A 26,501-nucleotide genomic window follows, 5' to 3' on the forward strand; every position below is an offset into this window, starting at 1 on the left:
CTCCTCACTGTCCCTCCACCGAGGTCCCTCCCTCGTCAGCAGAACCATTACACCCCCCCCCCCCCCCCCCCCAGCAACACTACTCTGAAACCTAACCCATATAATAAACTAAACATATGCACACCCGGACGCATCCTGGACCTAGAGACGGGAAAGCTGATAATGGGGGGAGACTTTAACACGGTATTGGAACCAAGGCTGGATAGGTCGAAGTCCAGGACTGGTAGGAGGCCGGCAGCAGCCAAGGTGCTTAAGGATTTTATGGAGCAGATGGGAGGTGTGGACCCGTGGAGATTCAGTAGACCTAGGAGTAAGGAGTTCTCGTTTTTCTCCTATGTCCATAAAGTCTATTCGCGCATAGACTTTTTTGTGTTGGGTAGGGCATTGATCCCGAAGGTGAGGGGAACGGAATATACGGCTATAGCCATTTTGGATCATGCCCCACACTGGGTAGACTTGGAGATAGGGGAGGAAACAGGAGGGCGCCCACCCTGGAGAATGGACATGGGACTAATGGCGGATGAGGGGGTGTGCCTAAGGGTGAGGAGATGTATTGAAAAGTACTTGGAACTCAATGACAATGGGGAGGTTCAGGTGGGAGTGGTCTGGGAGGCGTTGAAGGCGGTGGTTAGGGGGGAGCTGATATCAATAAGGGCACATAAAGGGAAGCAGGAGAGTAAGGAACGGGAGCGGTTGCTGCAAGAACTTTTGAGGGTGGACAGACAATATGCGGAAGCACCGGAGGAGGAACTGTACAGGGAAAGGCAAAGGCTGCATGTGGAATTTGACTTGCTGACTACAGGCACTGCAGAGGCACAATGGAGGAAGGCGCAGGGTGTACAGTATGAATATGGGGAGAAGGCGAGCAGATTGCTGGCACACCAATTGAGGAAAAGGGGAGCAGCGAGGGAAATAGGGGGAGTGAGGGATGAGGAAGGAGAGATGGAGCGGGGGGCGGAGAGAGTGAATGAAGTGTTCAAGACATTTTATAAAAAATTGTATGAAGCTCAACCCCCGGATGGGAGGGAGAGAATGATGGATTTTTTGGACCGGCTGGAAATTCCCACGGTGGAAGAGCAGGAAAGGGTGGGACTGGGAGCACAGATTACGGTAGAAGAAGTGGTGAAAGGAATTAGGAACATGCAGACGGGAAAGGCCCCGGGACCGGACGGATTCCCAGTTGAATTTTACAGAAAGTATTTGGACTTGCTCGCCCCAGTACTGACGAGGACCTTTAACGAGGCAAAGGAAAGGGGACAACTGCCCCCGACTATGTCTGAAGCAACGATATCGCTTCTCTTAAAGAAGGAAAAGGATCCGCTACAATGCGGGTCCTACAGACCAATTTCCCTCCTAAATGTGGATGCCAAGGTCCTGGCCAAGGTAATGGCAATGAGAATAGAGGAATGTGTCCCGGGGGTGGTTCACGAGGACCAAACTGGGTTTTTGAAGGGGAGACAGCTGAACACGAATATACGGAGGCTGTTAGGGGTAATGATGATGGCCCCACCAGAGGGTGAAACGGAGATAGTAGTGGCGATGGATGCCGAGAAAGCATTTGATAGAGTGGAATGGGATTATCTGTGGGAGGTGTTGAGGGGATTTGGTTTTGGAGAGGGGTATGTTAGATGGGTGCAGCTGTTGTATAGGGCCCCAGTGGCGAGTGTGGTCACGAATGGACGGGGATCGGCATATTTTCGGCTCCATAGAGGGACAAGGCAGGGATGTCCTCTGTCCCCATTACTGTTTGCACTGGCGATTGAGCCCCTGGCGATAGCGCTGAGAGGTTCCAAGAGATGGAGGGGAATACTTAGGGGAGGAGAAGAACACCGGGTATCTTTATATGCGGATGATCTGCTACTATATGTGGCGGATCCGGCGGAGGGGATGCCAGAAATAATGCGGATACTTGGGGAGTTTGGGGATTTTTCAGGGTATAAATTGAACATGGGGAAGAGTGAGCTGTTTGTGGTGCATCCAGGGGAGCAGAGTAGAGAAATAGAAGACCTACCGTTGAGGAAGGTAACAAGAGACTTTCGTTACCTGGGGATCCAGATAGCTAAGAATTGGGGCACATTGCACAGGCTAAATTTAACGCGGTTGGTGGAACAGATGGAGGAAGATTTCAAGAGATGGGATATGGTAGCACTGTCAATGGCAGGGAGGGTGCAGGCGGTTAAGATGGTGGTCCTCCCGAGATTCCTCTTTGTGTTTCAGTGCCTCCCGGTGGTGATCACGAAGGCTTTTTTTAAAAGGATAGAAAAGAGCATCATGGGTTTTGTTTGGGCCGGGAAGACTCCGAGAGTGAGGAAGGGATTCTTACAGCGTAGTAGGGATAGGGGGGGGCTGGCATTACCGAGCCTAAGTGAGTATTATTGGGCCGCTAATATTTCAATGGTGAGTAAGTGGATGGGAGAGGAGGAGGGAGCGGCGTGGAAGAGATTAGAGAGGGCGTCCTGTAGGGGGACCAGCCTGCAGGCTATGGTGACAGCCCCATTGCCGTTCTCACCGAGGAACTACACCACGAGCCCGGTGGTGGTAGCTACACTGAAGATTTGGGGACAGTGGAGACGACATAGGGAAAGACCGGAGCATTGGGGGGGTCCCCGATAAGAAACAACCATAGGTTTGCCCCGGGGGGAATGGATGGGGATATGGAATGTGGCAAAGAGCAGGAATAACGCAACTGAAAGATCTATTTGTGGACGGGAAGTTCGCAAGTCTGGGAGCGCTGACCGAGAAATATGGGTTGCCCCAAGGGAATGCATTCAGGTACATGCAATTGAGGGCTTTTGCGAGGCAACAGGTGAGGGAATTCCCGCAGCTCCCGACACAAGAGGTGCAGGACAGAGTCATCTCAAAGAAATGGGTGGGGGATGGTAAGGTGTCGGATATATATAGGGAAATGAGGGACGAAGGGGAGACTATGGTGGACGAACTAAAAGGGAAATGGGAAGAAGAGCTAGGGGAGGAGATCGAGGAGGGGCTGTGGGCAGATGCCCTAAACAGGGTAAACTCGTCGTCCTCGTGCGCCAGGCTAAGCCTGATTCAGTTTAAGGTATTACACAGGGCACATATGACTGGAACACGGCTCAGTAAATTTTTTGGGGTGGAGGATAGGTGTGCGAGGTGCTCGAGAAGCCCAGCGAATCATACCCATATGTTTTGGTCATGCCCGGCACTACAGGGGTTTTGGGTGGGGGTGACAAAGGCGCTTTGAAAAGTAGTAGGAGTCCGGGTCGAACCAAGCTGGGGGTTGGCTATATTTGGGGTTGCACAAGAGCCGGGAGTGCAGGAGGCGAGAGAGGCCGATGTTTTGGCCTTTGCGTCCCTAGTAGCCCGGCGCAGGATATTGCTAATGTGGAAAGAAGCCAAGCCCCCGGGGGTGGAGACCTGGATAAATGATATGGCGGGGTTCATAAAGCTAGAGCGGATTAAGTTCGTCCTGAGGGGGTCGGCTCAAGGGTTCACCAGGCGGTGGCAACCGTTCGTCTAATATCTTGCGGAAAGATAGATGGGGGAAAAAAGAAGGCAGCAGCAGCAGCCCAGGACTTGGGGGGGGGGGGGGGGGAGGGATGGGGGGGGGGGGGGTATAGCCTGTGACAAGGCAGTTGCCAATTAGGGCTAGTTTTCATTTTTGTTATTTAATATTTATTTATTTGTTGTTTTTTGTTTATATAAAAAAGGTCATTATTATCTGTATTGTTATAATGTTGTGTAAAGGATGCACAATGTACTGTGTTGGTTGACCAAAAATTCTCAATAAAATATTTATTAAAAAAAAAACATATGCACACCCCCCACTGCGCTTCCATGAGCTAGCTCACCCAGCTAGCTTGGTGGCCCCCGCCCCTGCGCCAAAAAGTCTCCCACCTATTGTTCCCTCACTCCCCTCCTCCCCGCTCATACAAACAAATCCCCTCATCTAACAATCCCCATGCAATCACCCAGCTGAAAAAAAACACCACCCACCGAAACCTAAACAAGCACGTCTCCATCCCACAAAAGTGCACATCAATGAAAAAGACATTGCCAACATCCACCAAAAAGAAAACCCAAAAACGACAGAACATTTCCCCCCTCCCCCCTTCGAAAAAAGAACTAAAAAAAAAACAGAAGAGAAAAAAGTAAGAGGAGACAAAAATTTTAAAAATAAAAACAAGGCCCAATATAAGCCAACAAGTTGCCTCAAAGTTCAAGAGTTCTCAGCCCCCCACCAGTCCTTTTCTTTTCGCAAAGTCCAGCGACTCAAAATAATGATGCTGGTCCTCATATGTGACCCAGAGACGAGCCGGATACAGCAATCCAAATTTCACCTGTTTCTTGAAGAAGATTGACTTAACTTGGTTGAAGCCTGCCCTTTTCCTAGCCACCTCCACACAGGTCCTGGTACACCCGCAGGATACTGTTGTCCCATTTACAGCTCCGCATTCGCTTGGCCCACTGAAGAATACATTCCTTGTCCAGAAACCTGTGGAATCACACCACCATTGCCCTCGGAGGGTTCCCCCACTCGTTACTTCCTCGCAAGCGCTCTATACGTCCTCCACCTCCAAGGGTTGGGAGAATGTCCCCTCCCCCAGCAGCTTTTCGAACATACCCGCGACGTATGCCCCAGCATCCGCTCCCGCTGCCCTCTCCGGGAGCCCGACAATTCTTAAGTTCTGCCGGCGGGACCTATTCTCTAGGTCCTCCACCTTCTCCAGAAGCCTTTTCTGCTGGTTCCGCAGCATCCCCACCTCCAGCTCCACCGCAGTTTGATGCTCCTCCTGCTCAGCCAGCGCCTTCTCAACCTTCTGGATCGCCCGATCCTGAGCGTCCAGTCTGTGCTCCAGCCGATCAATCGACTCGGGTCCAGACAGTCCCGTTTCTGCTTGGCAAAGCCGTCCTGGATGACCTGCATCAACTGCTCCATTTATCGCTGCGCCGACACCCCAGGGGTCCAGTCCTCGGCCATGCTGTCTCCTGCTGCAGCTTCAGCACAGCCCTTGCCCATCTTCCTATTTCTGCCTTTTTGTGCACTCTTGGTTCTTTTCTCTATACATCGATATGTGGAAACGGTGCCCAATTGCCTCAGCCTTCAAATTTATCATTTAAAACCGGAAAAAAGTCAGGGGAAAAGGTCCAAAAGTCCGACCAGAGCGGGATCCACCAAATGTGCGACTTACTCCTTCATAGCCTCCACCGGAAGTCCCTATCCAGGTGGCTTTGATGTGCTGTGTTGATCAGAGAACAAGTCTTGTAAACCAAAAAAACTATTTCATTTAACACAACTAACTGGATTCGACACTCATCCCTAATAAACTATATATTTGATTAATTACTTATAAACTACATCCTTGTAGCATGCAGTATTAATCAGACATGCAGTGTCAATGACTACATAACCTACTAACCCCCCATCTTTCTAATTTTTGTCTTGCAGACAAATAGATCATTAATATCAAATACAGCAAAATCATAGCCCTGTCATTACAAGTGTTTGAGTAGTAGTTAACAGTCTTTTTTTAAAACGGTTGAAACTTTTTACAGTCCATAACTTGAGTAAGCACCCAAACGTCACTGCGGTCATGGTCACATCACCAACAAATCATCAGTCCAATCAGTCAAATGTTCGAATGGTTGAATCATGGTTGTAGTCTGATTTTGTCTCTTTCAGTGCTGGTGATGTTGCTTTTGTGTTTTCTGTGCCTTCAAAACCAGTTTGGTCTGGTTTCACACACAATGTCCTGTTCTTCCTGACATTGGTGCCATTATTCGTGAACTTTACCTTGTCAACACACGCAAGTGTCTGGTCTACTTACTGTGCTGCAGTCCCTTGTCTGGTCGTCAAGCATAACTGCAAGTTCCAACACTTTCCTACCATGCAAGTGCCATGTGTCATCGAATTGTCTATTGGTATCACAGATGTACCTCTTGAGTAAATTCTGTGGTACCCAAACTATTCTTGGTGCACTCAGGCTCAGTTCCTTGATGCAGACTCGAACTGTTGGTGTTCCACGTCTGGAACCAACCTGTCCAAGAAGTCTTCATCTCCTTGTTGGCTGTTCTTCATTGCTGTGCTCTCTAGGGACCTGTTCACTGTAGCACGACTATTTTCAGCTTTTGTACAATCCAGCTGAGATCTGTCAGTCTCACTTTGATCTGTACAACTTGAATGCCACTAGTGGTCGCTACTTCACCAGTCGCACACAACGTGTCTGGACCTTCCTGGTCTTCTTCATGTTGCTCATCATCCAATCTTTCTGCTGTAACCTACAGCGGTTAGACCTTCACAGTCTTCTGCTGGCTCATCAAACAAACATGCTAGACTTTCCTAGTCTTCTTCTTCTCGATCTGTTGACATATCTGTTGCATATACCCTCCGGATGAGATCCAATGCTGCACTAGCTTGCACACCTACTACCAATATCTGCCCATCGTTAACCACCTCAAAATCTAGAGGCATTTCAATTTCTACATGTCTCACGAACAGACGACATGTACCTTCCATGACGACCCTGTTCCCAGGTGTCCAGCAGTCGACACCTAGGCTTCACTATGGGTAGCATTTTATCAGCTTGCAACAAAGTCTTCCACAATATCAAATTCGTGTAGGCACCTGTATCTATCCTAAATGGTGTTGCTATACCATTCAGAACGAGATCAACAGTCCATTTACTACTTGTCTTTTGTTGGAGAGGCGTAGTGGATTCCTCACACGAATCCCTTGGGAGCAACCTCAGTGACTGTCACTATCAGGACACCTATCTGCACCTATCAGGTCTGCTGTTTGCTTTCTTGATTTCTCCACTGCTGCTTCACTCTCCCAGCCATAAGCATGCTATCAGGAAGCTGTCCGCTTCTCCGAACTGCTCGTGTTTGATGTCTTTAGTTGAGTTTTCAAACTCTTTATCTTCTCCTTGGGACACTTCTATCTTCCTGAAGTGAGTGTAAGACTTACTAAATTTGGAGCCTGGCGAAACGGTTTGTTCCATTCTGTAGTCTGTCATGTCACTGCTGCTGCTGCAATTTAAGCATTTTCTTGCCCTTTATACTCATTTTTCCAATTGTTGGGCACTGTTCCTTTAAGGAGGCAGAGCTCCAACATCCTGACATCATCAGTGACGTCATGCGTGCACTTCCAGTGCGCATGCGCAAAACGATCCTCGGCCGGCGTGCATTTTTTTTTCAAGTGTGCGTGCGCAACCGCAGAACGGTCATCTCCCGAATCAAGTCTTTTTTCAATATGCGCATGCGCGATCTGGTCCCGTACATGTGCAGAATGTTCAAAGTCCGAATCGTGCGATTTCTTCAGGTGCATTTTCGCAAACTGGCTTCACGTCCAGCGCGCCAACTTTTAGCTCCGCCACAGCTTCAACGGACATAGACTTTTCGCGCCACTTTCCTGATTCAGCATTTTTGTGCATCTATTTTTAGTTGCTGTAAACGGACAGGACATTACATTTATTCGCTTTTGCAATCATTCACAAGGCTTTTCTTTTGTTGGAAGCCGCCAAATTCTTTCAGGACTATATGGAATTGAGTTTTAAAGAGAGCCCAGTTGAGACATAGTTTACCATCTGTTGTGAGGTGCTCCATCTTGCTTAACGGATGTTCTTTTAGAGGTAGAGGCTTACTGCTTCGCAAAAGTGAAAAGGCGGAATGCTGGAAGATTCTGTTAAAATGTCCTGTGCAAGTACAGCAACTTCGTTCAATTGTCATGTATTTTTTTCCATTTATGGTGTCCTCTCTCATGTACCTATTCTAGTTTTCTAGAGGCAAACTTCTGGTACCATGTATTGTTCTCTGCCTTTCTCTATCCAGGTGGCTTTGATGTGTTATGTTGATCAGAGAACGAGTCTTGTAAACCAACAAAGCTATTTTATTTAACACATTTGACACTTATCCCTAATAAACTAAACAGTTGATTAATCACTCATAAACTACACTCACTATATTCATCTAACATCTAACTCTCTAACTTAATAAACTTCTCTCTAGCTCTCTCACTATCTTCAGTCATTCTAACCTGCTTCTACTCCTACCACCTACTCCAACCTTCTGTCCCACAAGGCTCAGCGTCGTCCCTTATATAATTCTATGATTAGCTACCGCGAGTGGCTGTCTGCATCCATTTCACTAACCCTTACATTACCTTCATGTATGAAAATACCACAAACTCCACATGAAAAATTATTAAAACCTCCAGAGAATTCAGTCATTCATGCAAACATACAAATTAGGAGCAGGTGTAGACCACTCGATCCCTCGGTCATTCAATAAGATCATGGCTGATTGGATTATAACCTCAACCCCACATTTGATTATAACCTCAACCCTGATTTGATTATAATCTCAAGCCTTTCCCCGATAACCATTCACCTCCTTGTTAAACATGAAATTTCAGTTTGGAACATTCATGAATTTTAATTTCAATTAACATTTTTCTTTTGAATTCAGCAATGATTACATACAAGGATCACTGTAGAAAGCAATGAAGGTGGCATCTTAAGTGCAGTTTTTGCCTGTTAGTAAGCAACTAAAAGTGGACAAAGTGAGTTTTTGCAATAAATATAGAAGAATTACCAACACAGAAGAGCATAATTGCTTTTCATTTGTCACAGGAACGTTTTGATGGAATCAGCTCAACCAAAGAAATCAACATAATTTTTTTAATGATTCAATTCAAAACTTAAATTGTATTAGCAGATTGCACCCATTGTTTGATACATGCCATTCAATGAACAGGTAGAAAAGGGATCAGAAATATTACAAACACTTCTTGATGCTATTTTACCTCAAGTTCCTCCCAAAGCTTTTTCCTTAGCTCTTCTCCTTGTTTCTTCACTTGCCTTTCTTTTTCTTGCTTCATCACCAAAATCTTATCCAGTTTTTTCATTTTCATGATCGCCTCTTCCAGTTGGGGGTCTTCAGCTTTCTGATCCGAATCTTCTTGCTCAGGACTGTCTAGTTTTCATTAAAAGGATAATCTTTATTTCTTAGGATTCAAAATTAATATAACCGTATTTGATATCTGTGCAACATCTATTCATTTTAACAATACCTATCAGTTAAAGTAAAAGGTAAAGCGCATGCACAACATTTTAGAAATGTAAGTGCACAAGTGCATTCCAATCACTCAAGCGTGCGATTTAATTGCACTTAGCTCTCTCCGATGTCAATGTTTACAAGCATTGGGGTTTCATCACTGGGCCAATAAGCGTGAAAAGATAAGAATGGACCAAAACTGCAAATGGTTTGTCCAAGAGTCAATCACTGACCACTAGATACTCGAAAGCTACGATGGGCTTGTAGATAGTAGATCTGTGGGAACCAGATGCAGGCACAGCTGCTCTCCTTCGAGGAATGGACACATGGAGCTGCAGGGCACATATTTAAGCTTCCCACTGCCCATATCTGGACTGCAACTAGCTTCCAAACAGAGGTCCCTATTCTGGGGATAGGGTGTGTGTGTGGAAGGGGTCCCCCTACTACAGGGATCCTTGGGAGGGGGTCCTCCTTTTATAGGGGTCCCTGAGACGGGGTACCTGTTTTAGGAGTCTCTGGGTGGGGCGGGGCGGGTCACCCCGCACTCAGGGGTGTAGGACACCCAGGCAATCCGGAAGTGGACGGCTAGGGTCGATTTGCGGTGGGGGGGGGGCGGTGCCAGCTGCGGGACCTCCCTATTGGTGGCAACTCAAGATGGCACACCGATAGCGGGATTCTCCGGGAATCCCTCATATTCCCTGTAGATTTGCATGGCGTGAATTACTGAATTGCATCGCGCTTTACGCCCACAAATGGATCGTAAAACTGGTGCAATTCAGCTCTGGCGGAAGAACGTGGGGCGGGATTCTCTGTTCCCCGCTGGCGATTTCGTACTCAGCGATCGGGTGGAGAATCCCTTTTGACGTCGAAATCAGTGGCGCCGCCTTTTTGGTGCAGGTTTTATGTGCTCTCCCCCTCCGAAACGGCATCATCGCGGCCCGCGCCGCATGCCATTGAGACGGCCTCAGCGTGTCACCTGAAGGCTCTCGCCCGATGCTCTGCCCCCGATGGCCCGGGTTTCCGACTCGTGGTCTCAACCGTGCAGGATCCCAGCATGGCGGCTGCGGACTGTGTCCAGTCAGGCAGGAGCCATGCTGCTAGCTGGAGGGCTTTCACGAGGGCTGGGGAAACGGGGTGGCGAGCGGGTGGCCAGGGGGGCACTATCTGGCAGGTCGGGTCCGTGCACGGCCGCCGCCATGTTTAACGGCGCGACCGCTGCAGGTCGTCACCATGCATATATGCGGCCACGGACCCGGCCATTCTCCAGCCATTTATTTTGTGGAAGCGGGGGTTTTAGGCGGCGCAGCTGTTAGCCCCTCACTGGTCGCAGGATCGGTGAGGGGACACTGCTGAATTTTTCCATGTAAAACGCCACAGATCCTCTGCACCTAGCCTCAGAAATGGAGAATCTGGCCCATAGTCTCCCAAACAGAGAATCCAGCCCACAAATTCTAGGGATCTAAAAAGCCCGAAGGCTTCAAATGAGAGGTTAAGCAGATGTTTGGGCAATTTCTTCCTCATTTTCCTTTGAGGTAGTGGCGGCACGGTGGCACAGTGGTTAGCACTGCTGCCTCACAGCGCCAGAGACCCGGGTTCAATTCCTGCTTTGGGTCACTGTCTGTGTGGAGTTGGCACTTTCTCCCTTTCTGCGTGGGTTTTCTCTGGGTGCTCTGATTTCCTCCCACAGTCCAAAGATGTGCTGGTTAGGTGATTTGGGCATCATAAAAAAATTGTCCCTTATTGTTCAAAACATTAGGCGGGGTTTTGGGTTATGGGGATAGGGTGGGTTGTGGGCCTAAGTAGGGTGCTCTTTGAGAGAGTCGATGCAGACCCGATGGGCTGAATGACTACCTTCTGCATTGTAGTGATTCTATTCTATTCTAGTGTGACCGTTCATGATGTAAAAGCATCCACAAAGGTTCTTATTCATGTGGATTCTGATACAAACAGTTTCATATTGCAATTGTCAAGCAAATAGCTACATATTATTGCTATATTAACAGGATCTGGTGGGAATGTCAATTTTTCTGAAGTGGTACGTTGTCCAAGTAACTGGTAACTTTACTGGACTCAGGCATGCACTAATGTGAATTTCTCTCTTTCCTTTACCAGTCAACCATAAAAACCCACATCAACTGTTAATTTAATGACAATTTTGTGAATATACCACAAATAGAGTTTAGATTGTCTGAAGTAAATCATGCAGGACGTTTTTTGCAGCCATGGATAAATATCAACCTAGATTAAGTTTCTTTACAACATAGATGAAACGAATCAAGCACCAGTAAATGGATTAAATTGCATTTCATTTCCAACATTGAGAAAACAATTCATACCAGATTCTGTCATGAAAGGTCTGGTTTGATCTGGAGTAAAGCAATTCACTGAGTCTCCTTCACAATCTAATGCAGTAGAAAGAATTCCAGAAAGAAATGAAAGACAATGTGAATTATCTTAATTGTTTTTTCTTCTATCACTGTACCATACAAGTTCTCATAATTATACAGAAATATTTTTGTGTTCCATATTTCAAAGTACTATTGCTATTGACTGCTGGATCCCTAGATCCCAAGGAAAGGGCATTAAATTCATAGACCAGGAATAAACAGGGAAATGTATTTAGTTTATTTCAGACCCTGCTTTCATCATTTGATCATTCTCCTCTTTAGAAGGTGTAGATTACCTTAACAGTGGGCATTAGACTTTTGTAAACCCATGTATATTTGTTAAAAAGTAATGGAAGTAGCACTGAGATCATGAAATGTCACAGCTGAGATAGTGGACCGGACTTCAGAGCACGGACGCCAGTACCAAATGATCCTGTAGTGCACCGGACGGTATAAAGTTCCTGGAGGGAGCCTCCTAATTGGCCACCTCTGACCTTGCCATCCTGTTCAGGACAAGGGCAGGGCTCTTGATACTATCCCATTCGAGGGCCAGAAGCTCTGAAGACTTGACAGTCTCACCGGGATAAGAGTGGGCTGCTGAGATAAGTCAACATGGAGGCACTCTCAGAGGCCTGCATTGAAAATTAAAATTATTGGGGATAAAGGTGTTAGGCCCCTCATAGCAGATACAAAGGCCCTCCAAGTACATTGTTTGGGCCGTGGATACGGTCATTCCTGCCAACAGCACCCGCACTGGAAGATGGAGCCTTTGCTTCCGATGGGCTTCTGGGTTGCTGCAAAGAGTCCACCTCCTTTCAGTTAGTGGCCTCTGCACAAGGTGAGGGAAGAGGGTCACTCTGCCAGCAGCAACCTTCTGGTAGAATTAGACCTTAATCGGATCCCTACTCCAATTAATTGGCTGCCTGCCTAGGAGAAACTTCCCTCGCTACGGAAATGTGTCAGGGAGCCATCCCTAACCTCCCTCCAAGTCCACCACCATGAGACCAATAAAATTAAACCCAGTAAGCCCGTGCATAGGAAGATATGCAAATAAGCATGGAAATTAGCAAACAACTACAAGAACTAACGGAGGGGAAAGTAGGATGGCAATTCTTCAGCCATCTCTGGCTTCCTTGTGGCAATCTCCAATCACTTTAAGAAAAGTGATTCCATGATAGCACATAGAATGTAACATATTAGTTTCTCTTCAGACAGACAATTAAGAAAGCTGTCTAGTATCAATGTGTGTTTTATAAAATAGCTAATCTCTCATTGACAACCTGTTACCAACCTTGGGGCAGAGTCAAAGTAGATAAAAATTGCCTGTATTCCAAAGATAAGCAAGGGTATGTGGAAAGATAATGGAGGAGAAAACAGATTCATATTTATAATTAATTAATTTAAAGAGCATTAAAATGTGAAACTTCCGATTCATTACTGCCACAACATTATGGCTTTAGAATTTTTTTTTAGTTGCCATCTGTAACACCCCTAAATTCACAATAGTTGTCGAGGATACGCAGCAGATGAACAAAAAGGTTCCAAATGTTGAACTGAACTGCATGAAAAGGCTTTGCCTGTGTTACAACAACATTTCTCAGACAACCAGAAACCCTCCCATTCTCCTCAGGTGATCCACTGCTCACCCATACCCATGGTTTAGCACAGTGGGCTAAACAGCTGGTCTGTAATGCAGAATAATGCTAGCAGCGCAGGTTCAATTCCCATACCAGCCTCCCCGAACAGGCGCCGGAATGTGGCGACTAGGGGCTTTTCACAGTAACTTCATTGAAGCCTACTTGTGACAATAAGCGATTATTATTATATGCAAGTGAAAAAAATGCATATTTTACTTTGATCAGAAGGTTTGCAAAACCAGCATCATGTACATTAAAAATAATGCCTATTTTCTGGAGTTGAATGATACATTGCCCTCCAAGGCTTGAATATATCATCTCGGCTGATACTTTAGTCCAGCTAGTTTCAGAAATGCAGTCTTTCGCAAGAAGTATCCCAAAAAGGCTGTGATGGCCTGTACGGTTGGATGTAAAAGCTTCCCATGCACTATTCAAAAGGAAAACCAGGAAGTCATCTAGTGTCCTGATCAACATTGAATGTCTCAACCAACATGCTGAGAGCCATTTAATTGGTTGTTAACCTGACTTGCTGTTTGTAGGTCCTTCCTGTGTGCAAATTGGCTATTAACACTGCATCAACTGCACTTCAAATAAAGTCATTGGACATGAAGTGTTTTCATAGAATTTACAGTGCAGAAGGAGGCCATTCGGCCCATCGAGTCTGCACCGGCTCTTGGAAAGAGCACCCTACCCAAGGTCAACACATTCCACCCTATCCCCATAACCCAGTAACCCCACCCAACACTAAGGGCAATTTTGGACACTAAGGGCAATTTATCATGGCCAATCCACCTGACCTACACATCTTTGGACTGTGGGAGGAAACCGGAGCACCCGGAGGAAACCCACGCACACACGGGGAGAACATGCAGACTCCGCACAGACAGTGACCCAAGCTGGGAATCGAACCTGGGACCCCGGAACTGTGAAGCAATTGTGCTATCCACAATGCTACCGTGCTGCCCTGTTTTAGGACTTGTTGAGGAGATGGTAATGCACAATATAACTACAAGTGCGTTCCCTGATCTTCCATTTAAAAAGCAATTTTTTTCAGACAAGTGAATACACAATGAACAGCAGGACGCTAGAAAGTACAGAGGAGCAGAGGGATATGGGGCACATGTACAAAGGTCCCTGAAGACAAGCAGGACAGGTAGATGTCATAATATACACCAGTATATCATGATGCAGACACACACTGATGGACACACAGTGGGACCAATCAACATACACAACACCGCAGCCAATCACCAGTGAGAGCACACGCACTATAAAGACAGGGGGCATCAGAGTTCCCGCTCATTCGAGTAGCAGCTAGCTAGAAGCACAGAGCTCACAGCCTGCAACACAGACATTCACCATGTGCTGAGTGCATCAACTGGTTAGGACAAGGCAAAGGTCTTTAGTTAAAGCTAGTATCGTATTTACCCACAGTTCAAGTATGTTTAAATAGTTAACATTTTAGTAGAATAGTGTTGCACTACTTCAAGTGTTGGTGACCTGTATGTGATCCAGAACACCCAACACATCAGTAGATAAGGTGGTTAAGAAGGCATATGGGAGACTTGCCTATATTAGCCGAGGCACAGAATATAAAACAGGGAAGTTATGATGGAGCTGTATAAAACGCTCATTAGGCCACAGCTAGAGTTGTGTGTGTAGTTCTGGTCGCCACACTATAGAAAGGATGTGATTACATGAGGCAGGGTGCAGGGAGATTCACCAGGATGTTGCCTGGGATGAAGCATTTCTACTGTAAAGAGAGGCTCGTTAGGCAGAGATTGTTTTCCTTAGAGCAGAGAAGACTAAGGTGTACAAATGTGTCATCTATTCCGATGACACACCCTCCAACATCCCAGAGACGCTCATCTGGGTTGGGCACTTTAGTGCAGAGACTCCTGGGACACCCTATATTAGATGGAGGTAGCAACAACCGAGGGGGCGGATGGGTCAGAGGGCAGGACAACCTCAGGGACTAGCTGTCGGCCAAATGGGTTTCGGGCTTCTGGAAGGGAGAGTCCCATCTGTAGCGGAGATGCAATCGCAGAGCCAGGGACTGCATCCAGGGCAGCATGGTAGCAGTGTGTAGCATTGTTGTTTCACAGCTCCAGGGTTCCAGGTTCGAATCCGTGTCAGCGTGGGTTTTCTCCAGGTGCTCCTCCCACAAGTCCCGAAAGACATGCTGTTAGGTGAATTGAACATTCTTAATTCTTCCTCTGTGCACCCAAACAGGCGCCTGAGTGTGGCGACTAGGGGCTTTTCACAGTAACTTCATTGCAGTGTTAATGTAAGCCTACTTGTGACAATAAAGATTATCAACCACGACCACAGTGGATAACTCCTGTCACCTATGAGCCAATCCCAGGGATGCGGGGGGGGGGTCTTGAACATGTCAGGAATCGTCGAGTGAGCCAGGAAGAAGGTATCGTGCACACTGCCCGGGTATCAGGCGCAGACATGCATGATGTGCATCTGATGGTCACATATTAGCTGCACGTTCATCAAGTGGAACCCCTTTCAATTGGTGTAGAGCGGGTCTGTCATCTGTAGGTGCTCACAGGGGGACATGCTTCCCGTCAATCACCCCCTAGACCCGGGGCATGTCGGCGATGGCAGCAAACCCCACTGCCCGGGCATCCTGGTGTGCTAAGTTCACATTGAAATGGTTGTATTGGGCCGACCGGGCATACAGGGCTTCCATGATGGCGCGGATACACCGAGCTGTGTGAGATCCCTGGCAGGTCCCCACTCAGCACCCGGAAGGACCCCGTGGCATAAAGGGTCAGGGCGACCATCACCTTGATGGCCACCGGGAGCTGGTGTCCTCCCCATACTCCCACGGTGCCAGGTGTGCCATGATCTGGCAGATATGTTGCACTGTCTCCCTGCTCAACCAGAGTCTTGCCCGGTCCGACAGGTCCTCAAATGACAGGCGCTGCCGGTACACACAAGGCCTCATGCAGCCCCTCCTTTGCACCTCCTCTTCTTGGGCCTGTTGCGCGGCCGGCTGGCTCACCATCCTGGACAGCTGCCTCCCATTCCTCTGGGCCATGCTCCACTGCTGCAGCTTCCTCCTCCTTGAGCAGCTCCAACTAGTACAGCCACAGGACATCCCCCAGAGCAGCATTGAGGCTTCACTTGCCCGCTGGATACCACGGGGCCTGAGATGCTTTATTGACCCTTCTAATTACATTTTATTTGATGTTTTAAGTGTAATTTGTGATTTGTGTTTGTTTAAGGAAGTATCCCTTTAAGGGGCTGCCCCTTTTCATTTGTCCTTCAGTTTATTTAATTTAGTTTATTTGGTTTAATCAAAAATGTTGCATCTCTGCCGAGCTGGATGCAGGATAAACTCTTGCTGAAGGAAAAAGACATGCTGGTGTATTACTCTTCCATCATGTACTACCATTTGATATTAGCATATTAAACCTGTGGCATTGACAGACCAAGGCCAGATATATATTGAAGAGTACAGGATTAATGAGTGAGCAAGCTCCTTGTAGGATGGAACATGCACAGCAGAGTTTTAGATGGCCTGAAGCTTCAGGGCCTGAAGCTTCAGACCCTGGGAGGACATCAAGGCTGGCCACTGCAGCATCGAAAGCCAATCGTAAAGATGATGAAGCACAAACAAGAATGTGAACAGCAAAATGTGGCAACAATCTACATTTCAGAGATGGAAATATGTCACCCTGACGATGGAGAGGATGCGGAAGTCAAGCCCTCAGTTCAACGACAAATAAAACAAAATAAAAAGAAATCCATTTCCTCAGTAAATAAGTGTAAATAAACCATACAAAGTTAGTGGGTGATAAATGGAAGAGAAAATAAGCAGAAAAGAGAGGGGCACTGCAGTTCAAAGACAACACAGGCACCACAATTAGAAAGAGCTACCCACAGTGTGTAAAACAATGGAATGCAAATAGAACAAAAAAAGAGACAAACAAAAAGGAATTGAAAGTGTTGATCAGAGCAGAGTGACCACAAAGAACAAATGTTTGGAGACAAAACAAAAGGTTTAATCAATTAAACAAATACACACTCCACCTCCCGAAGGGTCCATCCACCTCGGCCCACATCCAGACCAGGGTTTTTATACCAGGAAGCCCGCTCCTTTATTGGGGAAGTTCATGGTAGCTCAGTGGCTAGCACTGTTGCTTCACAGCACCAGGGTCCCAGGTTCGATTCCCGCTTGGGTCACTGCCTGTGGAGTCTGCACGTTCTCCCCGCGTCTGCATGGATTTCCTCCGGGTGCTTTGGTTTCTTCCCACAAGTCCCGAAAGATGTGCTTGTTAGGTGAATTGGACATTTTCAATTTCCCCTCAGTGTAACTGAACAGGCACCGGAATGTGACAACCAGGGAATTTTCACAGTAACTTCATTGCAGTGTTAATGTAAGCCTACTTGTAACAATAAAAATTAAAATTATGTTCTGCTGAGGTCACGGGGAACCTAATAACCTGTGACCTCCGTGTGGGTTATAATAACAGAAAGAAAAGGAACAGAAACGTATTCGGCAGTTAATAAGGAATGAGGGTTAAGGCAGAAGAGATGTTTTATCCATCATCAACAGCGTCAGACATTAATTTATAAAATACTTACTTCTAAGTTTTTTTCTATAGAAACCTAGTACCTTCTGTGTGCTACTGTACTTGTAAAGTACCCCATGCTCCGATTCAATGAGCTTGTAGAATTATACAGAATACAAAAGTATGAAATGAGAAAATATTGCTTTTTCCATCAATCTGCATCAATGCTCACAATTATGGAATCTCCATAACCACTTCACATGGAAGCCAAATGCACAGTTCAATATAATTCTGAGATTTCTTCCTAAACCTTACCTGCGTTAAAATTAATGATGCAAAATAGAATGCAGTATCTGAGCAAAAATTGTGATAAAATTCTAAAATATCATTGTATACAGTTATGGTACCTGATTTGCCTGAAATCTGCAGTTCCTGTGTCATGGGATCCATATGTTCCTGTGGTGATATTTGAGATTCACCATATCCTCCAGTATCCACACTGTCAGTAGCCAAGCTGTTCACTCCATCTTGTTCACTAAAGATTTCATGTTCACTGACAAAATTCTCAAAGCAAGAATTGGTCGTGAAATCCAGGGAGTTACTATGGTTGTCCAAAGGAGCAGACCTTTCCTGCAATCAGAAAAAAATATGCACTCAGAGGTTCTCAAAGTGAGTAGCTTTGATTTACCCAAATTGAATTGTTTCTAATCTGCCACATTGAATGCAATGCATTGGGGGCGATCCAACAGCACGCCACGTCCAGCTCTGTGAATTTACATATTAATGGGTTGCAATAAGCATCACTTTAATATGCACTCACCTGAGTTACCCAAGGCGCAGGATCTAACCTCAGCACCTTGGTGACCCTGTGTGAGCGCTGATCTCCACAAATGGGGACCAGGTGTACTGGCACTTGGGGTGTCTACTAGGTGATTGGGGCCCCTGGGTTCTGTACAGTGTGGTACACTGGCACCCCCAATGCCACCCAGGGACTGGGAGATTTGGGCCGGTGAACTTTCCGAGCGTACACTGACAATTTCACCAAACACTTCAAAGTAATTTAGACCATATAAATTCTTAGAAAGGAACAAATCCACCCAATATTTGAAAACTAGCAGGAGACTTGATAAACACTAACAATTCAGTTAAAGATGGTGGCTTGCAACTCTAGAGGACCTTCCAACTTGGAATGAAAGCTCTCTCCTCCATTACCTAATTGTCCCACACCATTGCCACCACATTCTCTTTCTATTCCACTTTTTGAAAACAATAGTAAGCGCAACAGTCAAATTAATAACTGAATGTTTACAAAATCGGATTGTGAGATTGCCCAAAAAAACAATTCGGAAAGGGAAAATGAAGTTGGTTTTCAAACAGTGTGCATTATAGAATCCCTAGTGTAGATGGAGGCCATTCGGCCCATCGAGTCTACACCAACCTTTTGAAAGAGCACCCCACCACGGCAAACAGCCCCTCCCTCGCCCATATCCCCAACTAACCTATCCACCAAGCCTACACATCTTTCGACAGTGGGAGGAAATCAAAGCACCCGGAGAAAACTCACATAGACACAGGGAGAACGTTCAAACTCCATACAGACAGGGATTATACCTGGAGTACAGATTATAATAGATTATACCTGGAGTAAAATTGGTTCAGGAGTTAAAATCACCATAGTTCCCGAGGAATGCGCACTCAATCGTCGCCTTTCCGGTGATGGACCACTTGCCACCCGGCTCCCAGGGCGGGTTCGGGAACCAGATGCTGGCCGTGAAATCTCATCAAGCTGGCCTCTCACAATGTCCATTATCATCTAAAATAATGCAACATTTTGATTATGTTAATTTTCATATAGTATAGTCACTGTTGTAATGTAAGAAACATTGCTGCCGTTATATGCACACAGCGATAATGACCTGTATGTTGAGCACTAAAATAGTGTCACGTCTCATGTATGAGAGGACCCCTCAATTCAATGTTTAATTCTAAGGGCAGCACCTCCAACATTGCAGCACTCCCTCAGTACTGCACTGGCGCATCACCAAAGCACAGTGAAACACAGTCATCTGCCTTCCATCTTGCAGGAGAAGCCCGTCCACCATCTACAAGGCGGAATCAGGAGTGTGATGCTCTCCATTACCTAGATTAGTGCAGCTCTAACAACACTCAAGAAGCTCGACACCAACCAGGACAAAGCAGCCCTGCAAGACACCTAAACAACCCACTTCAACACCCACTCCCTGCACCACCAACACAGATTGGCAGCTATGCTAGAAGATGCACCACATCAACAAACCAAGGCTCCCCCCGACAGCACCTTCCAAACCTGCAACGTCTACTACCTAGAAGTACAAGGGCAGCAGACACATGAAAACATGCTTTACAAGATGGAACACCACCTTCTGGAAGTTCCCCTATAAGTCACACAACTTCCTTGACTGGGAAATATCGCCATTCCTTCACTGTCACTGGGTCAAAATCCAGAAACTCCCTCCCTGATACTGAGTGTACCTACTCCACATGGTCTACAGTGGTTCCAGATTGCAGCTCACCACCTTAAGGAAAATTAAGGATGGGCAGTATATGTTGGCCTAGCCAACGACACCCACATCCAATGAAATAATTTTATGAACTAAGAAACAAAAACCATATATAGAATTAACTATGTGCAGTGCTCACTTACTTTTTTTTTTAACTGATATTGGTTATTGTGTTCAACCTTGATTCAACTCATTGATTACTTCCTAAAGCTTGATGTTTGTCAGAATCAGGTGTAGTAAATTAAAAATACAAGTTCACTCAAGATTAATGAGCACCAAAATAAGCTATGTTGTAGATGCCGCCCACAGCAAATATACACACACAGCCAGTGTGAGCACAATTAACCCAGTGTGAGCGTTCCCCTAACTGCAGCAGTTTCTGGGCTCCGGAACTCCCACCGCTCCCGGAGCCGCTGATCCAATGACGGTCACTTCCTCACCGGCAGCTCCGGGTGTGAATCCCGGGAACCAGGGAGAAGCCGCAGCTGCTCAGCCCGCTGGCGTAGCCGCTGCCAGGGACGCTGAGACCCCGGATGTGTTGCTATTCAAACAAACCCAACTTTATCAATCACCCTAAACACTGGCGGATTCACACCCTAAACACTGGCTGATTCACACCCTCCCACTGGTGGATGCAATCACACTCAGCACTGGCTGATTCACACCCTAAACACTGGCTGATTCACACCCTCTGCTGGCTGCTTCACACCCAAAACACTGGCTGATTCACACCCTCCCACTGGTGGATTCAATCACACTCAGCACTGGCTGATTCACACCCTAAACACTGGCTGATTCACATCCCCCCACTGGTGGATTCACACCCTCCCACTGGCTGATTCACACCCTCCCACTGGTGGATTCAATTACACTCAGCACTGGCTGATTCACACCCTAAACACTGGCTGCTTCACACCCTAAACACTGGCTGCTTCACACCCTCCCGCTGGCTGATTCACACCCTCCCACTGGTGCATTCAATCACAGCGGGAGGGTGTGAATCAGCCAGTGGGAGGGTGTGCATCAGCCAGTGGGAGGGTGTGAAGCAGCCAGTGGGAGGGTGTGAAGCAGCCAGTGTTTAGAGTGTGTATCAGCCAGTGCTGATCCTCCCGCTGGCTGATTCACACCCTAAACACTGGTGGATTCAATCACACTCAGCACTGGCTGATACACACTCTAAACACTGGCTGCTTCACACCCTCCCACTGGCTGATACACACCCTCCCACTGGCTGATTCACACCCTCCCACTGGCTGATTCACACCCTCCCACTGGCGGATTCACACCCTCCCACTGGCTGATTCACACCCTCCCACTGGCGGATTCACACCCTCCCACTGGCGGATTCAATCACCCTCAGCACTGGTTGATTCACACCCTCCCGCTGGCGGATCCAATCACCCTAAATGCTGGCTGATTCACACCCTTCCACTGGTGGATTCAATCACGCTAAACACTGGCTGATTCACACCCTTCCACTGGCGGATTCAACCACGCTAAACACTGGCTGATTCACATCCTCAGCATTGGCAGATTCACATCCCTACTGGCTGCTTGTTCATCCCCAGAACTGTCTGCTTTAATCCTCCTAACCAGCTCTGCTTCAAACAAATCCATCACATCTCTCTTTCTGTTTTAAAATTCCCATTTATTGATATATTAATTTTAAAAGGAAAACCAAGGCTGTACACAATTCAGTTGGTTTGTGACTATAAAACTCTTTTGATCAGTGTTGCTCTGAACTGTTCCCAAAATTGATCACTGACTGACGATAACATTTGCTGAAATTCTAATCCATACTTTTTACTCAATACATTTCCTGTTCTCGGTAACCTATTTTTTCTTGTAAAGCATGTTTTCAAATACATCCATGCACTTGCCTCACCCCAGTGGTCACTACAATTAACACCAACGTTATATCAGCTCCTGCAGCCTTCCGGTCTCTGCTTCCAATGAGTTTTCCATTGCTCTATCATTAATCGCAGAACCTTAATGCAGAACCATCATGCCCTTCCTCTTGGGAACTCCTTACCCAATTTCTCTGCTCTCCATGTATTCATCCACTATTTTAAAACTTCTCAAAATCCATCTTTTCAACCAGATTTTTGTGCACCTTTCTAATGTTTCCCTCAATGGCTTAGTTTGCCTTCTCAAGCTCACTGCAAAATTCCTTAAAGCAGCTACATACATTTTTGAAGCTCAGTGAAATGAAAGGCCACAAGCTGTCTCTACCGTTAAAGTCAGGATGAGTCACAGTCAGGGTGGTGTGTGACTGGAAGTGAACTTGGATATTATGGTGTTCCATTCCATATGCTTCAGATGTTGGGGTGGCATGGTGGCACAGTGGTTAACCCTGCTGCCTCACTGTGGCAAGGACCCAGGTTCAATTCCCACCTTGGGTCACTGTCTGAAGTTTGCACATTCTCCCCATGTCTGTGTGGGTTTCCTCCGGGTGCTCCAATTTCGTCCCACAGGAGTAGGAGTATTTCAAACTCCTTTTCATTTTCAAACTCGTTCTTGTTTTCAACTCACTGCATGTCATTGCCCCTTCACCATCTCTGTATCCTCCTCCGGCCCTACAAGCCTTTGAGATTTCTGTGCTCCTCCACTCCTGGCATCCTTCACATTCCCGATTTTAATCACGACACCCTTGGTGACCTTGCCTTGTTCTAAAGGTCTGGAGTTACCTCCCTGAGCCACTCCACTTTGCCACTTTGCCACTTCTTTCTCCACTTTAAGATGCTTCTTATACCTCCCACCTCTTTGACCACATGTTTGATCACCTGCCCGTTTTTGTATGGCTCAGTGTCATAATGAAGAAATTTGGGACATTTTGTTCTGTTGACATTGCTATATAAATGCAAGCTGCCAGTGGAGAAAGTTCAAGTAATCAGGAATTCAGCAATTCACCTCAGAATACCCAGTCCCTGATCTACCCTAGTAGCAAAAGTATTATTTGGCTGTTCCAGTTGGATTTCTGTTCACTGGTCACTCTCAAGATCTAGATATGGGAGGACTTTTGCTGCTCGTAATGCAATAGAATTTTTAAAGTGTCATGTGAGAGAAACTTTAAGACATGGATGTTTAAGCAATGTACCTTTAAGAAAACAGTGATGTCAGAGGGTGGGTGGAGCTGGGCTTTAGATCAGCCATTTTGAAGTTTCAGTTTGAAAAAGAGCTTGTGTGTGTCTGGGTGTTTCCAAAGAGCTGCAGTTTTAAAAAGCAGCTTCTGTGTGTCTGTGTGTTTCCAGAGAGCTGCAGTTTGGAGGAAAATAGCTTGGGAGTGTCTGTGTTTGCAGTGAGCTGGATCTCTGCCATGAAAGACTATCTCTGGATCATTTGGGTGATTTAAACTCATAATAGTAAAGCCTTTAACCTGATGTGATTCTGTTTAAAGGTGTTAAGTCTCTTGGAAGTTTGAAGGAACATTTTGAGGAATTATTTACTGTTGCAATATTTTCTGAGTTATCTTTGAAGTAAGGGGTGTTAAGAGATCCAATGTTTATTTAAGATGTTAAGTTGAGTTCATGGAATAAACAGTGTTTTGTGGTTCAAAGCCCACGTGTCCATAATTGTAATCCCACACCTAGGGAACAAGCCGTGTGCTAGGAAAAGCAACAAATACATTAAAGGGGGAGGTTGGTTGAACTCCATGATACATTTTTGGGTTCTGAAAACACCTCGCCCATAACAATAGGATGAGAAACGTCTAAGTGTTGACGTTCGAAGAAAGAGGATTGTGCTTATACAAGGTACATAGAAAGTTAGCATACAGGTGGAGCAGGTAATTAGGACATCAGGTGGCATGTTGGTCTTAATTGCAAGGGGATTAGAGTACAATGATAAATAAGTCTTGCTACAATTGTACAGGGTTTTGGTGGGACTACATCTGGAATACTGTGGGCAGTTTTGGTCTCCACATTTCAGGAAGGATACACTTTCATTGGAGGCAGTACAGCAAAGAGTCACTAGATTGGTCCTGGGACAAGTGAATCCAGTGATGAGAGGCTGAGTAAATTGGCTTTATATTCTCTGATGTTCAGAAGAATGAAACCTACAAAATTCTAAGAGGTTTTATATGGTGGACGCTGAGAGATTGTTCCCACTGGTCGGGGAATGTTAAGCACGGTGGACAGAGTCACAGGATAAGGGGCCGATCATTTAGGACTGAGATTCCTAAATTATTTCACTCGAAGGATTGTGAATTGTTGGATTGTTGCTCCATTGCTCCATTGTTGAATATATTTAAGGCTGGGATAGACTGAGTTTTGGTGTCCCAGGAATCAACGGAAGTGGGAAAATAAAGTTGAAGCCAGGATCAGTCATGATTGTAGTTGGGCAGTGCAGGATCGTACTTCTGCTCCAATTTATTTTCTTGTGTTCGTGTCAATGTCAAGGGGAGGTGATTAGGCTTCTTCTTATCAGAGAGGGTCATCATCAGGCACATGTATAGTATGAATGTTACTTACCACAGCAACGAAAGCCTGGATGTCTTCCAGATCTTGTTGCATTTCTGCTACGATTACCCATCGAGTTGTCCATGGAATCCCTACAGTGCAGAAGACCATTCAGCCCTTCAGGTCTGCACCGACCCTCCTAAAGAGCACTCTACCGAGGCCCACTCGCCCGCAACCCTGTACAACTTTGGATTGTGGGAGGAAGCTCCCGGAGCACCTGGAGGAAAACACACAAGTTCCACACAGTCACCCAAGGCTAGAACCAACCCTGGGACCCTGGCGCTGTGAGGCAACAGTGCCAACCACTGTGTCACCGTGTTGCCCTTTTATATAATTTTATGTCCATTTATATCATTTTTTAAATGAAAAACATTTTGCATTTTTATGGCTGTTGAAGTAGTTCAGCTTAGTTTAAGCCTATGCGGTGATTTGCATGTGACATTGTATTCCATTAAAGAAGCTATGTAAATGCAATTTGTTGTTCTTTTACATTCTCCCACCAACATAGTCACCTGATCTGAACCTTGGCCAATTCCCCCTGCCACTGCTCCTGGGCTCTCCAAAAATTATTCAAAATCAGTATCCTCCAATAGAGGGCGATCAAATATCCCGCTATGAGGTTTGAGAATCTCAATGTTATAAACAACATGAAGGAATTTGTTTACTCAGGATCAGACAGGAAAAAGAGGTCAGTTGAGCTTCAGAGCAACAGAGAGATACAGAGAGAGATGCGTGCAACACATTTTTAGGCTTAGAACGGTCAGGAATATACACAGTGACAGAAACAAAACAGAGTATTATTAAGACCATTTGGTGGGTGAGATTTTCTGACCGTTCACTCTGGCAGGATCTTACGGTCCCGCGACGGATTTCCCGGCGGTGAAGGGTGCAGACATTGGCGCGGAGATCACGCCAGCAGCCACTGGCGAGCCACCCTCCGACACTGCAGAACACACCGCTGAGAGGGACGAAAATCCAACCCACTGTGGACAGTTTTGTGGTCTCTTTGTTTAAGGGTTGATATATTTGCATTGGAACAGTTCTCAGAGGGTTCACTCAGCTGATTCCTGAGACAAAAGGGTTGTCTCATGAGGAAAAGTTGAGCAGATTAGGCCTACACTTGTTGGAGTGTTGAAGAACGAGAGGTATTGAGACCAAAGGGGGGGCATTTGACGGGTAGATGGTAAAGGGATGTTTCTTCCAGTGGGGGAATCGAGAACCAGAGGGCAAAGGCTGCAAAATAGAGGATCTCCCATTTATGATAGAGATAAGGAGGAATTTCCTCTCTCAGAGGTTCGTTAGTCTGTTCAATTCTTTACCGCAAAGAGAAATGGCGGCTGAGTCAGTGAATATATTCAAGGCTGCGTTAGACAGCTTTATGACTGACATTTAAGGGAGTCATGGGTTTATGGAGGGGGGGAGTGGGGGCGGGGGGGGGGGGGGGGGGGAAACGGGGGACGGACAGGCAGAAAAGTGGAATTGAGACCACAATCAGATCAACCATATTCCCAAAGAACGGTGGAGTAGACTTGAGGGACTGAATAACCTACTCTTACTCCTACTTCTTATGTTCTTATGTAAATGATGATAACATAACTTTCAGTGACTGCATCTCTTTGTATTCTGTTCTTCCTGTCCGTCTTTCACTGACTGGCATTACTTACTCTGTCCCCAAGAGTCCATTTCCTCTCTCTTCCACGCTCCATGAAATGTCGGGTTTCATGTGGACTTTGTTTCTGCATATTTCTCTAACTGTATGTCTCTAAGCTGTAGCGGCTTCAATGTGTTCAAGGTTGGGATAGACAGGTATTTAATCAGTAAGGGAATTAAGGGATAAGGCGGGAGACTGGAGCTAAGGATTATACCAGATCAGTCAGGATTTCATTGACTGGCGGAGCAGACTCAATGGGCCGAATGGCCC

The 26,501-nt window shown here is 46.2% G+C and overlaps 1 protein-coding gene across 6 annotated transcripts in view; it reads right to left on the reverse strand.

The window, feature by feature from the left end:
- Positions 1-24,665, reverse strand: part of fsip1 (fibrous sheath interacting protein 1) — an 803,825-nt gene extending 779,160 nt beyond the window's left edge. The window contains exons 1-5 of one of the 6 annotated variants that reach the window (XM_072485060.1): positions 24,593-24,665; positions 19,223-19,396; positions 17,991-18,213; positions 11,367-11,432; positions 8,780-8,949 (exon numbers count right to left, since the gene is read on the reverse strand). In XM_072485060.1, the coding sequence (XP_072341161.1) occupies positions 8,780-8,949; positions 11,367-11,432; positions 17,991-18,213; positions 19,223-19,396; positions 24,593-24,634 (675 nt within the window). In that variant the 5' untranslated portion in view covers positions 24,635-24,665. Of the gene's footprint in view, positions 1-8,779; positions 8,950-11,366; positions 11,433-17,990; positions 18,214-19,222; positions 19,397-20,266; positions 20,726-24,592 lie in introns of those variants that run through there. The other 5 variants (XM_072485031.1, XM_072485039.1, XM_072485050.1 and 2 more) reach the window with 5 other exon arrangements.
- Positions 24,666-26,501: the final 1,836 nt, after the last annotated feature.

Source organism: Scyliorhinus torazame, chromosome 2, assembly GCF_047496885.1.
Source record: "Scyliorhinus torazame isolate Kashiwa2021f chromosome 2, sScyTor2.1, whole genome shotgun sequence".
Lineage (NCBI taxonomy): Eukaryota > Metazoa > Chordata > Chondrichthyes > Carcharhiniformes > Scyliorhinidae > Scyliorhinus > Scyliorhinus torazame.